Genomic DNA, 15668 nt, shown 5'->3' on the forward strand with positions numbered 1-15668 from the left:
TCTGGAAACCGCTTTGAAATTAGCAAGGAAATGGGGTCATGAAAAGAAAAATATTCTCAAAGATGAAGTACCGACTTTTCGGGTTCTTTCTTTTTAAGAATTGTTATTCACATTAGCATATTACAAATTTAGAAGACTATTTTTACACGGTATAATCGTCACTTATTGTGGCTGCTTTCATGTCGTAACCAATATAATGGATTTGATTTCTATTTTATTTATTAATGGTTTGAACTTAGTTGTGGTTGTTTTTGTGTGTTTCTTGCCTCTGGTTGTTTCTTAAATCTATTTTCCTGAGAAAAAATCATGTGTTATATAGTTTATTTCTGAACTTCCATTAATATACTTAGAGGTTTATGTAGAAAATTGCTCTGTATTAAAACCTACGCGAAAGTGACTTTGTTGAAGAGGAAATAGAAATATGACTAGTAACACATGCAGCTAAACACCAAGAAGGATCTTTAGCCTTTAACCACCATCGTTTTCCATGTATATATAGGATTTACAGCTGAATCCATTGCATAATCCATATGATTTTTGGCAAAATCTAGAAGAAATAGATAGAACAAAAGCAATGTTTGTGTAGCCTAATTTGGTCCCCGGTAAAATCAGAAAACTGATGAATAAAGTACAGGAAGGTATTGCTAAAAGATGTTGTTACAGTTATTGAATGAGAAAAAGAGATAAGTTATGTGAGATTATGGAGACAAAGGTTGAAGTGGCTCGAAGAGATCCATCAAGAACATTCAGTTTGTGAATTATGAGTGAAAAACAAATCAAGAATTAATGGTGAGATCCCTTTAACTTAAGGTAAAATTAAAAATACATTCAAAAACTAAAATTTTGAAATTAAAAGCTTATGTATTATATGATGATATAAATAATAATAATCAAAGAAAAAGAAATTACCATTGAAAATATTTAAAAATTATGAAAATTATTCCAAACAACGTATATATTAAATTATGAAATCAAAAACAAAACAAAAAATAAATATAAGAAAAATAAAATAAAAATTCTACCTGCAGCGCGGCTACCAACCTAGTCCTTATAAAGAAGCAATAATCAATTATACTCAAAATGTCTTATACACGTGTGCAGATTTTATTAAGGATTGCAAGAAGCAATGATCAATCTAATGATTACATTTAAAGATTAATAAATGAATGATTAATGGACAGTCATAACTTACAAAGTCGGATACCATAAGGAGTGAAAGTAAGATTGTTTAGAAACTAAAAGAAGTAGAAGTATTAGCATAAGCGAAACTCCCCAGGGAAATTTTCCTTCTCCAAAAAGGGACTTAGCCTGGTTTGCTCTAACGGAGTAAGATGAATTGAAGAGAAGTCGATGGACGAAGCTTAGAGATACCAGGATGAAGACAAAGAGAATTGGGAGGAAAAGCATGAAGAGCTTGAGATTAGCCGCGGTTTTCTCAACCTCGTACTTGTAACGTGGGTATGAAGAGATGAATATGAGTAAAGATATGATGCCGAAGAGAGCTAGTAGTCTAAGAGGAGGTGCTGATGAAGTCAGTAGTGTTTCCTCTAACCATCCTCGCTTCCATGAACCTCCTCTTCTTTCCTTGACAAACCACCCCATCTCCCTTTTTCCGGTTCAAACTTTTTTTCTCTCTCAATGCCTTCTTTTTGGTTGTATATATTGAGCATATATAAGCGTATTTTATGAAGTGAAAGAGACCTTAAATGCTTATTTTCTTGCTAAAAAAAAGATGCGTTTTAATTATAAAGTAGTGAATTTGAATATATATATATATATATATATATATATATATGTATAATTTTTTCAAGTAAATGTGAAGTCCGATCAATTAGTGTGGCATAACCGCATATGTTCTCTGGAAAAGAGTTGTTCTCGAACAATCTTTATACCAACCTTTTTTATTCCATATTCCATGGTCATATTGATTTTTTCTCTCCTCCATTTGGGAATTTCTATCATTAAGTTAACTAATTATTTTCAGCTAAATGCGATGACATTTAGTTAGTAAAATGGACAAATCTAAGAGAAAAAAAAAGTACCTAAGAAATAGTTGAATAAAAAAGAATCGTTAAGAACGTTACCATTACATTTGAGATATGAAAAAAGAAATTAAAAGGAAAGGAAACCACCGAATTGTTTTCACCTTTGAATCCTGCTTTTGAAAAGATAACAAATGGGCATAAAGGATCATACTAGAAGACTAAAGCGCAAGAATATATATATATATATATATATATATATATATATATATGTGTGTGTGTGTATTAGTGTATATATATGTACATCATGTAACTAATATCATCTGGAAAGTACATTTGAACGAAATTCCCAAGTATAAAGTTATCACATTATTTGCTTTTATAATAAAGAACAAATAAGAAGTTTTTTGATGTTAAAGCATTTTAATCTTCATTTGTCTATCCAAATAAGTGTTACAAATCTATATCTCACTAAAACATCCACTTTACATATTCATTTTTTAGGTTTAGTTCTACTATCTCCAAATAATAATCTTAACTAAATCCAGTTGTTGTTATAACAAAACTAAATTACAATGTTTTGGAGGCAGTATAATATTAATTTTGGGGGAAAAAATCGACTAAAACCATGAGACGTTATCTCTCTATAACTACAGCTTCAATATCATTTTCATCCTCACCACTTCTCCAAGAAAACAACTCTTTTGTTTCCGAACATTCTAACATATATGCTACTGCTGAAACCATTGGAAAGATCTTATTAGTTTATATGTTATTAACTTTTTATTATTATTCTTATTTAATTATAAAACAACATTTTCTACCTATCAGGAACTATTATGCATTTTACAAAGTGTGAATTACTTTTTGTTTTATCTTTAGATTCTAGGTGTGTGTGTGGATTCACTTCCAATTTATTGAGTTGCAAATTGGGATTGTCTGAGTGATCAAAATCTCTTATTGCAATATTGATTGAGCGAGTCAATCTTCTATTTATCATCATTTGTTCGGATTCAGAAAATAAACTCGTCAATCCCCATCAACTCCATGAAATTAAATAATAGATTTTCAAGAGAGCGTGAAGGCTAACTTGCTAATTTCAATCTCTATCTCGTAGAGTTCATGCCGAGGCTTACATGAAAAGGAACTAGCTCATCAGTGACCAGCAATGCACATTCCTAAGATATCAACGCCATTCAAGGCTACTATCTTCAAGAAAAGAACTCTCAATTGATTTGGGTGAGTGTAACGTGCATAATATCTTATATCCTTATGCGTCTCCGTTCCAGTCTCACAAGGTCTTCTATAAAAGATTGATTGCAAAAGTTGTTGTTCCAGTCTCAGTTGATATATATATTTTTTTATCAGCCTTAAAAAGTTTTTGGGTATAAGAAAAACCCAACCTAACAAGTAACAACCAATCCAATACGTTGGCATGTGTATATTCTAAATAAACACACGTTCATATATAAAATGAGAAAGTGAGGAGACTTTAATTAGCACGAATGAAAAAGAAACAGATCTACAACCTCTTAAAAAAAATTTTAAGATAAAACAATAATGAGACTTAGTACTTCATATCCAGGCTCATCGTGAGTTCCATTTTTATAGTTCTTTAATCATTTCTTCTTCTTAATCACCACTTCGTGACATCCTCTACCCTCAGGTGCGACAAGTAGCTTTTCTACCGCTACGGCTAAAGTGGGAATATTTTGGAAATTTTCCATTTAATAAACTGATTGATTAGACGAAGTAGAAATAGTTGAAAGAGATAATTAGAAGCAATAGTTAAGAACATAATTAAAATAAATGTAACTTGGTTACTTACAACTTACAACTATAATGCTAAAAATGATAAATACATAAAAACATTTTTCTCTATATTCACTGTTTTGTATCACTTTTAGTTAATTATATATATATGCTTAAAAATTTTATACATATACATATATTTTGATAATTAATAATATAAAATTAAAATATTAGGTGACAAAATAAATATAAACGAGGAACATTATTATATTACCCTATTTATTAACTGATATGTAATTATTTTACTTTTCAACATTGACTATGTCCGTACTTGGAATTCCGCGGCAAAGACTAGTTTCGTTGGCGCTTGATGTAGTGCCTTTCATTCTCGCGCTCTTTCTCTCTGTCGCATCTCTGGTCTCTCTCTCTCTCTCTCCGGCGATCTTCATCTTCTTCTTCCATCCTCCGGTGAAATTTCTCAAGATTACCAAAGAAAAAACCGCAATTTCCAAGAACACCACAGCCGTTACCACCTAAAAACAGCGAACGCTTTTTCTTGATTTCCGATCACACCTCACTTTCATCGGAAACTTCCCCAACTCAAGAAGCTAGGGTTTCGAAATTTCACATTTTTGTCCAAGAATTTTGATATAGAAGAGGGTTTTTTTTTTTTTTTTTTTTTTTTTAAATTTATTTTGGAGTTTAGCGCGGAATTTGATGGTTAGAACGGCGGAGACTTCACGTAGTCTTGTTTGCTTAGGATGACCGGTGCTGCTTCACCGTGTGATCGGAGAGGGTTTTGGTATTTTGGTAAACCCCTCTCATGGAATGGCAGATCTTGTGAGCTATGGTAATGTCGAGCGAGACATTGAACAGGTCCTCTCTTCTTCTTTCCTCTGTGTTTTTTTTTTAATAATAATAATTTTGATGATTTCTCCTAGTCTCACTAGATGTGTCTGAGTTTTGTTGGCAAATTATGTTTTTTTTTTTTTTAAGGAAAATTTTAATTTTAATTTTCGTGTCCCTGTAATTTTGAAGTTTTAGTTACGAACTTGTTTTTGTCTCATCAAGATCTTCACAGAAGCCCTTCCATATGTTTTGCAGGCTCTAATTGCTTTGAAGAAAGGTGCTCAACTGTTGAAATATGGTCGGAAAGGAAAGCCTAAGTTTTGTCCATTTAGACTCTCCAACGTGAGTGTCCTTTAGATTAAAAATGGATTACATTTCGGTTCTGAGCATAAATAAATTTGGTTTTGCTGTAAATTTGGTTCTGAGCCTTGCAATCTTTTCATGAGGTTCTTTGTGGTGCTATTAAGGCTGACGATATTTTCGATCTTTGTGTTTGGTCAAATATAAGCCTTTTATTCTTACCACCTTGGACATGTTATTTGCAGGATGAGACATCTTTAATCTGGATTTCAAATGGTGGAGAAAAACGTCTCAAGTTAGCAACTGTATCTAAGATTGTTCCAGGACAACGAACTGTAATTTCTCTTGAATTTCTACTGTTTTTTTTTTTTTTTTTTTTGTTTCGATGCAGTATCAAACAAAGGCATCAAAATTTATGAGGAACATGTTATGACTTTGATCACGTTTATGCTATCAGGCTGTTTTCCAACGTTACCTTCGCCCTGAAAAGGATTATTTATCTTTTTCTCTCGTATACTCCAACAGGAAGCGGACTCTTGATTTGGTAATAAACCTCAGTTACTTTCTCTTCAGCATGTATTGTCTGCCTCTGTATATGTGAAGTTAAAAAGGTTACCTTATATTCAGATTTGCAAGGACAAAGTTGAGGCAGAGGTGTGGATCGCTGGCCTAAAAGCTTTGATATCTGGTCAAGCTGGCCGCTCTAAAATTGACGGCTGGAGTGATGGAGGCCTCTCTATTGCTGTAAGTAATGAGCATTTTTAACGCTGACAGCGTCAGTTTTATTGATGTTGCAAATGTGTTTCTCTCTTCTCAAGATATGTCGCATTTAGATTTTCCTGAAGTTTGTTTTGTTTCATTTCATCATTTTCAGGACAGCAGAGACTTGACTTTAAGCAGTCCTACCAACAGTTCAGTTTGTGCTTCTCGAGATTTTAGCATTGTTGAGACGCCCTCCAATTCAAACACTTTTCCCAGGACTTCTAGAACTGAGAATTCTGTCAGTTCTGAAAGATCACATGTGGCATCAGAGAGCCCAAATATGTTAGTAAGAGGATCTGGATCAGACGTTTTCCGGGTTAGTGTCTCTAGTGTTCAAAGCAGCTCAAGTCATGGTTCTGCTCCAGATGATTGTGATGCTCTAGGTGATGTTTATATATGGGGTGAAGTGCTATGTGATAGTGTTGTCAGAGTCGGGGCTGATAGGAATGCTTCTTGTGTTGGTTCAAGGTCTGATGTTCTGATACCAAAGCCATTGGAATCCAATGTTTGTTTGGATGTCCATCACATAGCATGTGGTGTTAAGCATGCTGCTCTAGTCTCTAGGCAAGGTGAGGTTTTTACGTGGGGTGACGCATCGGGAGGACGTCTTGGCCATGGAATTGGAAAAGATGTTAGTGGTCCTCAGCTTATTGAGTCTCTAGCTGCTACTAGTGTTGATTTTGTTGCCTGCGGTGAGTTCCATACGTGCGCTGTCACAATGACAGGAGAGATTTACACATGGGGTGATGGAACACATTGTGTTGGACTTCTTGGCCATGGTACCGATGTAAGTCACTGGATACCAAAGAGAATATCAGGTCCTCTTGAAGGTCTTCAAATTGCTTCCGTATCTTGTGGACCGTGGCACACTGCTTTGATCACGTCAACTGGACAGCTTTTTACTTTTGGAGATGGGACATTTGGTGTTTTAGGGCATGGTGACAAGGAAACTGTATTTTACCCGAGGGAAGTTGAATCTTTATCTGGTTTGAGGACTATTGCCGTTGCATGTGGTGTATGGCATGCTGCTGCAATAGTAGAAGTCATTGTCACTCAGTCAAGTTCAAGCATTTCATCAGGAAAGCTGTTCACATGGGGTGATGGTGACAAGAGCCGTCTTGGTCATGGAGATAAAGAGTCTCGGCTTAAACCCACATGTGTATCAGCTCTAATTGACCATTCTTTTCACAGAGTTGCATGTGGACATAGTTTAACAGTCGGCTTGACCACATCGGGGAAAATTTACACGATGGGTAGTACTGTTTATGGTCAACTAGGGAATCCCAATGCTGATGGGAAGCTTCCTTGCTTAGTAGAGGATACACTAACTAAGGATAGTGTTGAAGAAATAGCATGCGGAGCTTATCATGTAGCAGTCTTAACGTCTCGAAATGAAGTATTTACATGGGGAAAGGGTGCGAATGGGAGATTAGGTCATGGAGATATTGAGGACCGTAAGGCACCCACTCTTGTTGTTGCTTTGAAAGAGAGACACGTAAAAAATGTTGCCTGTGGTTCAAACTTTACAGCAGCAATATGTCTTCATAAATGGGTTTCTGGTACTGAGCAATCTCAATGTTCAGCTTGTAGACAGGCGTTCGGATTCACACGAAAAAGACACAATTGTTACAACTGTGGACTTGTCCACTGCCATTCATGCAGTTCCAAGAAATCACTGAAAGCTGCTTTGGCACCTAATCCAGGCAAGCCCTATCGTGTCTGCGATTCATGTTACTCTAAACTAAGTAAAGTTTCAGAACCTAGTATTGATAGCAGGAAGAATGTTATGCCACGACTTTCCGGGGAGAACAAGGACAGATTGGATAAAGCCGAGATAAGATTGGCTAAATCAGGAATCCCATCAAATATAGATTTGATTAAGCAGCTGGATAGCAGGGCAGCTAGACAAGGAAAAAAGGCGGACGCATTTTCTCTTGTTCGCACTTCTCAAACACCTCTATTACAGCTTAAAGATGCTTTCACCAATGTGGCTGACTTACGGCGCGGGCCACCAAAACCAGCAGTAACTCCATCTGGAGCAAGCTCCAGATCTGTGTCACCTTTTTCAAGAAGATCTAGTCCTCCTCGTTCAGTGACACCCATTCCTTTGACAGCTGGTCTAGGTTTTTCAACAAGTATAGCTGACAGTCTGAAGAAATCAAATGAACTTCTGAATCAGGAAGTAGTCAAATTACGCGCCCAGGTAAAATTCGACCTCCAAACCTTGAAAGCATTATCTTTTTCTTCCACGTCTGTCTAAACTCGTTAACTTTTTAAAATGAATCTGGGATGCTGTTCAGGCCGAGAGTCTGAGGCACAGATGTGAGGCCCAAGAATTCGAAGTTCAGAAGTCTGTGAAGAAAGTACAAGAAGCGATGAACCTGGTAGCAGAGGAATCCGCCAAATCAGAAGCTGCAAAAGAAGTTATAAAATCTCTGACAGCACAGGTTTTGGCTTGATTCTCTTATACATATATTAAACCGTCTCTGTGTGATGTATTGATCTTTGAAAATATAATTCCCAGTAAGTTGTCTTGCCATTTCCAGCATCCCCCCCCCCCCCCCCCCCTTCCACGGAAATCCTGATTTCTTTTTTCCTTTTCTGTTTCTTCCCTAAACTTTCCTATTTGATCTTTCCAGGTCAAGGATATAACCGCGCTGCTACCATCGAGTGCTTACGAAGCACGGACAGCTAATTTATTGAACAGGTTTGAGCAAAACGGATTTCAATTTGCTAGTGCGAATGGACAGCGTCCATCACGATCTGATTCAATTAACGACACCTCACTTGCATCAACTTTGGCTCTTCCGTCACGTGCAATGAATGGACTTCGGCGGAATTCCCCGTCACCAAGAAACACAGATGCAAGCATGAGCGAACTTGTAAGCGAGGGTATTCGAATCAGTAATGGTTTCTCAGAAGATGGTGACAATCGCCGAAACTCAAGAAGCTCAGTAGCATCAGCTTCAAATGCTTCTCAAGTTGAGGCAGAGTGGATCGAACAGTACGAACCTGGTGTTTATATAACACTATTGGCCCTAGGCGATGGAACAAGAGATCTCAAACGTGTGCGGTTTAGGTAACATTTTAGAATCGATACACTTGTTATCTTGATACTTTTTTTTGGAGATTATAAACTAATACTAATGCGGTTGTTTTTTTTTTTTTTTGTAGCCGGAGAAGGTTCAAGGAGCAACAGGCAGAGGTATGGTGGTCTGAGAATCGCGAAAGAGTGTATGAGAAGTACAACATTCGCGGTACCGATAGAGCAAGCGTGGCAACATCACCTCTATCCCAATCACAATTCCAGACATGAACCCAAAACAGTTAAAAGCATAGGAAGCAGTTAGCCTTATTCTGAGTTCCACTCTCAGGCATTAATTACACTGTATATAGATAATCTCTGGCGTTGTTTTGCAAAGAGTTTGTCGTGAATTTCCATTTACGTATTGTTTAAAAACTAATTGAGATAACATCTTCTGATTGATTAGCCAACTTCACGCCTTGAAGCGTTTTTTCTCCGTCTTCCACTTCATGTCGTTTTGCTTTTCCGTAACTACACTGGGCGCTGTTTTCTCTTTCTTTTAGGTATCGTCATCATCTTTTATTATGTTTGGTTCTCATTTCCCCCAAATCAGCCATGGAAGGTAGACTCTCCGAAACTCTTGGCCTCCCATCTCCGAATCTTAATCACTGCCATCTTCCAAGCGATTTCAATTCCCTCTTCACTCATTTCTCCGATCTCACCTCCGTCCAAAGCCCCATCGTCAGAGACCCTAAACCCAAACCCAAATCACCGAGATTTACAGCAAGATCCGAGCCATTGTTTGCATGTACATCAGTCTCGAATCCAATCCACGCAAAACCCGGATCAGAATTCCTGAAATGGATCAAACCAGCATCACGAAGCAGTCCAAAAATCCAAACACTGATGAAACAACTCTCTGTCTGGGAACGTGCCATCATCGGTGCAGGAGCCGGTGGACTGGCGGGAGCTTTTACATACGTTGCTCTTCTCCCACTTGACACAATCAAAACCAAGCTTCAAACCAAAGGCGCGTCTCAGGTGTATAGCAACACATTTGATGCAATCGTTAAGACATTTCAAGCTAAAGGTGTTTTAGGTTTTTACAGTGGTGTCTCCGCCGTGATTGTTGGGTCTACGTTTTCCTCCGCCGTGTACTTCGGTACCTGTGAGTTTGGTAAGTCTCTACTCTCCAAATTCCCGGATTTTCCGACCGTGCTAATCCCGCCTACTGCTGGTGCTATGGGAAACATAATCTCTTCGGCTATAATGGTTCCTAAAGAGCTCATTACACAGAGAATGCAAGTTGGAGCTAGTGGGAGATCGTATCAAGTATTGCTTAAGATTCTTGAGAAAGATGGAATCTTGGGGCTTTACGCCGGTTATTCGGCTACATTGTTGAGGAATTTGCCGGCTGGTGTTCTAAGTTATTCGTCGTTTGAATACCTCAAGGCTGCGGTTTTGGAGAAAACGCAGCAGAGCCATCTTGAGCCTTTGCAGAGTGTTTGTTGTGGCGCATTGGCTGGTGCGATATCCGCTTCCATAACTACACCATTAGATGTTGTCAAGACTAGGCTGATGACGCAGATTCATGTAGAGGCAGTGAACAAACTTGGTGCTGCTATGTATACTGGTGTGGCTGGGACGGTGAGACAGATACTGAAAGAGGAAGGCTGGGTTGGTTTTACTCGCGGCATGGGCCCTCGAGTTGTTCACAGCGCTTGTTTCTCTGCTATCGGTTATTTTGCATTTGAGACTGCAAGGCTTACAATCTTAAATGAATATTTGAAGAGGAAAGAAGATTCTGAAACTAACCTTGATGCTGATTCTTGAGTTTGGTTTTAAATATGGTCAGATGAACAAAGAGAGCTTTTCCATGGTTCTCCAAGAAGCATTAATCTTTATCCTTGTGGGTTGTTTAACGGATAAGCTTATTCTCCATACTTGACTTGTTCAAAATATAATTCACTTTTGCTGCATTTTCATTCGAGCTTTATTTTCAATCTGATTCGATTTCTTTCAGACTCATCTTTATAGACTGCCATGCTTTCCTTCAATCTCATGTCATTTTTGGCCGTATAATCCTCCTACGCATGTAAATCTATCTTCCTTCTTTTCTCATACACTTCATTTTTGTTACAAAGCAGTTGGGAGTTATGTTGATTTTATAATTATCTGCTACATACATTAATGAGGAACTTACTGCCTGGCATATTAAGATACTAGTCGTATGGATAGTTGAAAGAAACAGTTTTGGAGAAAATGCAACAGAACCATCTTGAGCCTTTGTTGTGGCGTGTTGGCTGTGCTATATCTGCTTCCATAACTACACCATAAGATGTGGTCAAGACTAGGCTGATGACAGATGTTCACATAACTTGGTGCTTCTGTGTATTCTGGTGTAACTGGGGACTGTGAGTTAGATACTAAAAGAGGGTGGTTGGGTTGGTTTTACGCGAGGCATGGGGTCTCGAGTTGTTCACAGCCCTTGTGAGACTTTAAAATCTAAATGAATATGTGAAGAGGAAAGAAGATTGTGAAAACTAACTTGTTGCTGATTATTGTGTTTTGGCTTTTGGTATGGTCAGATGAACAAAGATATACACAGAGCTTTTCTTTTGTTCTCAAATGAAGCATTAAGCTTCTTTTGTGTCTATATAAGCATGCACTTATAAAATTATCTTCTCAACGTTTCATTACAAAAGCATTTGAACCAAAGATCGATTCCAAGAAAATACTATCACCACAAAAAACCACATGACACGAGAACCGAGATGAATCATCACTCTCTTCCTTTTGTCTTCTTCCTCCACCTAATCCTCTTCCTTTCCCAAGATTTTCCCACATTTTCTCACCGTTTCTCGCCGCCACTACACAACTTAACTCTCTACGGCGACGCCTACTTCCGAGACCGTACAATCTCCCTCACCCGACAACAACCCTGCTTTCCCTCCGCCACAACATCTCCGTCAAACCCATCTCCCTCCGGCTACGGACGAGCCCTCTACGTTTACCCAATAAAGTTTCTCGAACCTTCAACAAACACAACCGCTTCTTTCTCTTGCCGCTTCTCCTTCTCCATCATGGCTTCACCTTCTTGCCCTTTTGGTGACGGTTTCGCTTTCTTGATCACATCCAAAGCTGACTCCTTGGTCTTCTCTAATGGCTTCTTTGGCCTACCAAACCCGGATGATTCTTCCTTCATCGCCGTCGAGTTTGATACTCGGTTTGACCCGGGGAACGGCGATATTAACGATAACCACGTTGGGATCGATGTTAATTCGATCATCTCTGTTGCTTCTGTTGATGCGTTATCAAAAGGATTTGATCTCAAGAGTGGGAGAGAGATGATGGCGTGGATTGAGTATAGTGATGCTCTTAAACTCATTAGGGTTTGGGTTGGGTATTCACGTGTTAAGCCTACGAGTCCTGTTTTAGCAACACAGATCGATCTCTATGGTAAAGTAAAGGAGTATATGCACGTTGGTTTCGCTGCTTCAAATGCTGCTACGGATCCTGGGTCAGCTCTGCACATCGTTGAGCGGTGGAAATTTACGACCTTTGGGTCTCATTCTGATGCGATTCAGGAAGAGGAGGAGGAGGAAGAGGAAGAGTGTTCGGTCTGCTCTGATGCAATTCATCGTAACGGTTTCGATTACAGGGTTTCAGTTGTTGGATTAAAGATCCCATTTTGGAGTCTATTACCTGGTCTGGCTGCAATTGTTATTCTCGTGGCGTTTATTGTTTTATCATTGATTTGTGGCAAGAAAAGGATTAGTGAAGGAGCTGATACGAATTCGGGGCTTAATCGGATGCCGGGAAGGTTGTCCTTGGCTGAGATCAAATCGGCGACATCAGGATTCAACGAGAACACAATCGTGGGTCAAGGAGCTTCAGCTACTGTGTACAGAGGCTCTATTCCTTCCATTGGATCTGTGGCCGTGAAGCGTTTTGATCGACAACACTGGCCACAGTGCAACCGTAACCCTTTCACCACAGAGTTCACCACAGTGACTGGTTACTTGCGGCACAAGAATCTGGTTCAGTTCCAGGGTTGGTGCAGTGAAGGAACAGAGACGGCCCTAGTGTTTGAGTACTTGCCCAACGGTAGTTTGAGTGAATTCCTACACAAGAAACCCCCATCGGATCCATCACAAGAGTTTATAGTCCTCTCTTGGAAGCAGCGGGTAAATATCATTCTGGGTGTGGCTTCTGCACTTACTTATCTACACGAAGAATGTGAGAGACAGATCATCCACCGTGATGTCAAGACCTGTAACATAATGCTTGATACCGATTTTAACGCCAAACTTGGTGATTTCGGGTTAGCTGAGATTTATGAGCACAGTGCGTTGCTAGCTAGACGAGCCCCTACACTCCCAGCAGGTACTATGGGTTACTTGGCACCTGAATACGTGTACACAGGTGTGCCCTCTGAAAAATCCGACGTGTACAGCTTCGGAGTGGTGATTCTTGAAGTGTGTACGGGGCGTAGGCCGGTGGGGGATGACGGGACGGTGCTCGTAGAGCTGATGTGGAGCCTCTGGGAGACGGGGAAAGTCCTGGATGGTGCTGACATCATGCTGAGGGAAGAGTTTGATGCAGAGGAAATGGAAAGGGTGTTGATGGTTGGGATGGTTTGTGCGCATCCGGACTGTGATAAGCGGCCAAGGATCAAAGAGGCTGTGAGGATTATACGCGGGGAGGCGCCATCGCCAGTTCTTCCGGTGAGGAGGCCTTTGCTGAGAATCCGGTCAGCTATGGAAGCTGAAGAGATCATTGCTGATGGTTTGGGTGGGGATGATCTTCCCTGGATGACGCCTAAATCCAATTTTAGCTAATTGATTTTTTTGGGGCTTTCTGTATTTCATAAACTTTTTGGGTTTGATTTGGAAATTTGGACTCTTTTTAATCGGTCTAGTATTGGAAACTAAGGTCATCTCCATTGAATTATTTTAGTGAGTTGCTTGTAAGTTGCTTAGTAATAAAACAGATTAAATATATAATCTAAATAATTCAAATTTGCTATGCATCAATCGTTATATTAGATGTTTTAGAATCACTAAGGATCTCGGGCGTGTCAATTGGTGATTGGCTGGAAGAAAAAAAGAACTTTTTTTTTTCTGCAACTCTCTCTCTCGCGACTCTCTCTCTCGTTCTCTCTCTCGGTAAAATCGGAAGAAATCTACAACACTTCGACTTCATCTCACCTCTGATCATCTTCTCAGTTTTTTTTATTGGATCTAATGAAATCGAGTTGACGGATATGGTGTTCAATTCTTTTAATATATGATGAAATCAAATCTTCTTTAGGATCCAACGCGATGACCCCAAACCCAACCATTGATTGAAAGCAGCTTCGCCAGTCGCCGCCAGTAACAAAACTAAAAAAAAAATTTTTAAGAACTTCAAATTTAGTAACTCTCAATGGATCCATAAAAATTTACAATTTCTTAAGAAGTTCTAAATCTAACATTTTCAAAATTAATGTGTTAAGGAACTTTTTTTAAAGATGAATCAATGGAGATGCCCTTAAGAGCATCACCAATGGGATAATACTATTTTGAGGTTTTTAAATTTTTAAAGATTATATTATGTACTTTTTAAAAAGAGAAAATTGGAGTTTTAATACATTTTTAAAACTTAATTGGAGAATTAGTATATTCACTATTTAAAATTGGCAAAACACACACTTTCACTATTTACTACTATTTGAATTACTTCTTAATCCTCTACTAATCATTTTATTTACAAATGTACCATTGAAATTATATATATATTTTTATTAAATTACCCCTTGAATCTAATAACTAAAATACTATTCAATATATATATATATATATATATTTAATTTTTTTACAGATACAAAAAAATATATGTTTTTTCTTTATAATTTGATATGCATTTTGTGTAATGATTATATTTGATCATGTTAAATATTTGAAAGAATTACTCAAATGTTATCCAAAAGTTGGGTTATTCCTCATCTAACAATTTTTTTAAAATTGCTCAAATGTTTATTGCCTTGGGTGTAATTACAATTTATCCCTTGGGTTTAGTTTTTCGATTTTGGTCAAAAAAATTAAAAAAAATACACATCAGCAAATTAAAATACACATCAGATATGATTAAACATGTCATTAAGCAGTTTTTTTTCCAGATCAACAGTTATTTTTTCTTGTTTATATAAAGAGAGGGAAAGTGAAAAGTGTTCACTGTTCACAAACCGCGAGAAAAAAAAAAAACTCTTCTTCGTCGTCTCTTGTCGCCGGTGATACTCTGTCATTGTCCACTCTGTCGCCGTCAATATCTCGCCGTCATCTCTCACCGTCTTTGCTCGCTCTCTCTCTCTTCGTCGTCGCACTCTCTTTCTTCGTCGTCTCTCTCTCTCTTCGTTGTCGCTCTCTCTCTCTTCATCGTGTTTGTCTTCGTTTAAACGTTCCGGTACATGTCGAGTGTTTAGTTTCGAGTTTTCTGGCTGAATGTGGGTTCTTATCGATGATTTACGGCTGATTGTCGCCGTCGTTAATGACGACTGATTTGTTAGATCTATTCGATTCGATGGCTGATTTACGTTTAGGGTTTACGGATGATTTGTTAGATCTATTCGATTTGATGGCTGATTTGTTTTATTTTGCAGCTGAGTTACGGCTGAGTTTTGTATTGGTGACTGAGTTATTTTGTGCTTTACATCTGAGTTATGTATTTGTGGCTGAGTTATGTTATGCTTTGTGTATGAGTTTGCTTTATGTTATGGCTAATTTATTTTATGATTTACTTATGAATTATATTATTTATCAGATGTCGATGGTGATTATTTCTGAAGAACAAGCAAGGGATTACCCTCCAAGTCTATACACTGAAGGAAACTCTAATCTAAAGTTTAGAGATATTAATACCAATTTCAGGATGGGAGAATTCCTTGCGATTAGGGAATCAATAGGACAAGATGCGTGGGAAAAAACGAAGGATGTACCTATTGGAATAATCTCTAAGCT

General features: G+C 38.2%; 3 protein-coding genes and 1 pseudogene across 4 annotated transcripts; 3 read left to right on the forward strand and 1 right to left on the reverse strand.

The window, feature by feature from the left end:
* Positions 1-1048: 1048 nt before the first annotated feature.
* Positions 1049-1706, reverse strand: LOC104725262 (uncharacterized). Its single transcript, XM_010443891.2, has one exon. It carries the CDS (start codon positions 1600-1602, stop codon positions 1189-1191), a length of 414 nt encoding a protein of 137 aa, XP_010442193.1. The 5' UTR covers positions 1603-1706; the 3' UTR covers positions 1049-1188.
* Positions 1707-4033: 2327 nt separating this feature from the next.
* LOC104773203 (PH, RCC1 and FYVE domains-containing protein 1-like) lies at positions 4034-9166 on the forward strand. The gene is made up of 9 exons (XM_087474028.1): positions 4034-4610; positions 4839-4925; positions 5129-5218; positions 5341-5427; positions 5511-5627; positions 5758-7848; positions 7946-8092; positions 8285-8724; positions 8820-9166. Exons 1-9 carry the CDS (start codon positions 4563-4565, stop codon positions 8959-8961), a joined length of 3249 nt encoding a protein of 1082 aa, XP_087330154.1. The 5' UTR covers positions 4034-4562; the 3' UTR covers positions 8962-9166.
* Positions 9167-9285: 119 nt separating this feature from the next.
* LOC109127469 (protein MITOFERRINLIKE 1, chloroplastic pseudogene) lies at positions 9286-10692 on the forward strand (annotated as a pseudogene). Its single transcript, XR_015571821.1, has one exon. The product of XR_015571821.1 is annotated as a protein MITOFERRINLIKE 1, chloroplastic pseudogene (transcript).
* Positions 10693-11444: 752 nt separating this feature from the next.
* LOC104728673 (L-type lectin-domain containing receptor kinase S.6) lies at positions 11445-13691 on the forward strand. The gene has a single exon (XM_010447628.3). It carries the CDS (start codon positions 11445-11447, stop codon positions 13509-13511), a length of 2067 nt encoding a protein of 688 aa, XP_010445930.2. The 3' UTR covers positions 13512-13691.
* The last annotated feature ends 1977 nt before the right edge of the window (positions 13692-15668 follow it).

The sequence above is a fragment of the Camelina sativa genome, chromosome 11, assembly GCF_030686135.1.
Source record: "Camelina sativa cultivar CO46 ecotype springtype chromosome 11, ASM3068613v1".
Taxonomy (NCBI): domain Eukaryota; kingdom Viridiplantae; phylum Streptophyta; class Magnoliopsida; order Brassicales; family Brassicaceae; genus Camelina; species Camelina sativa.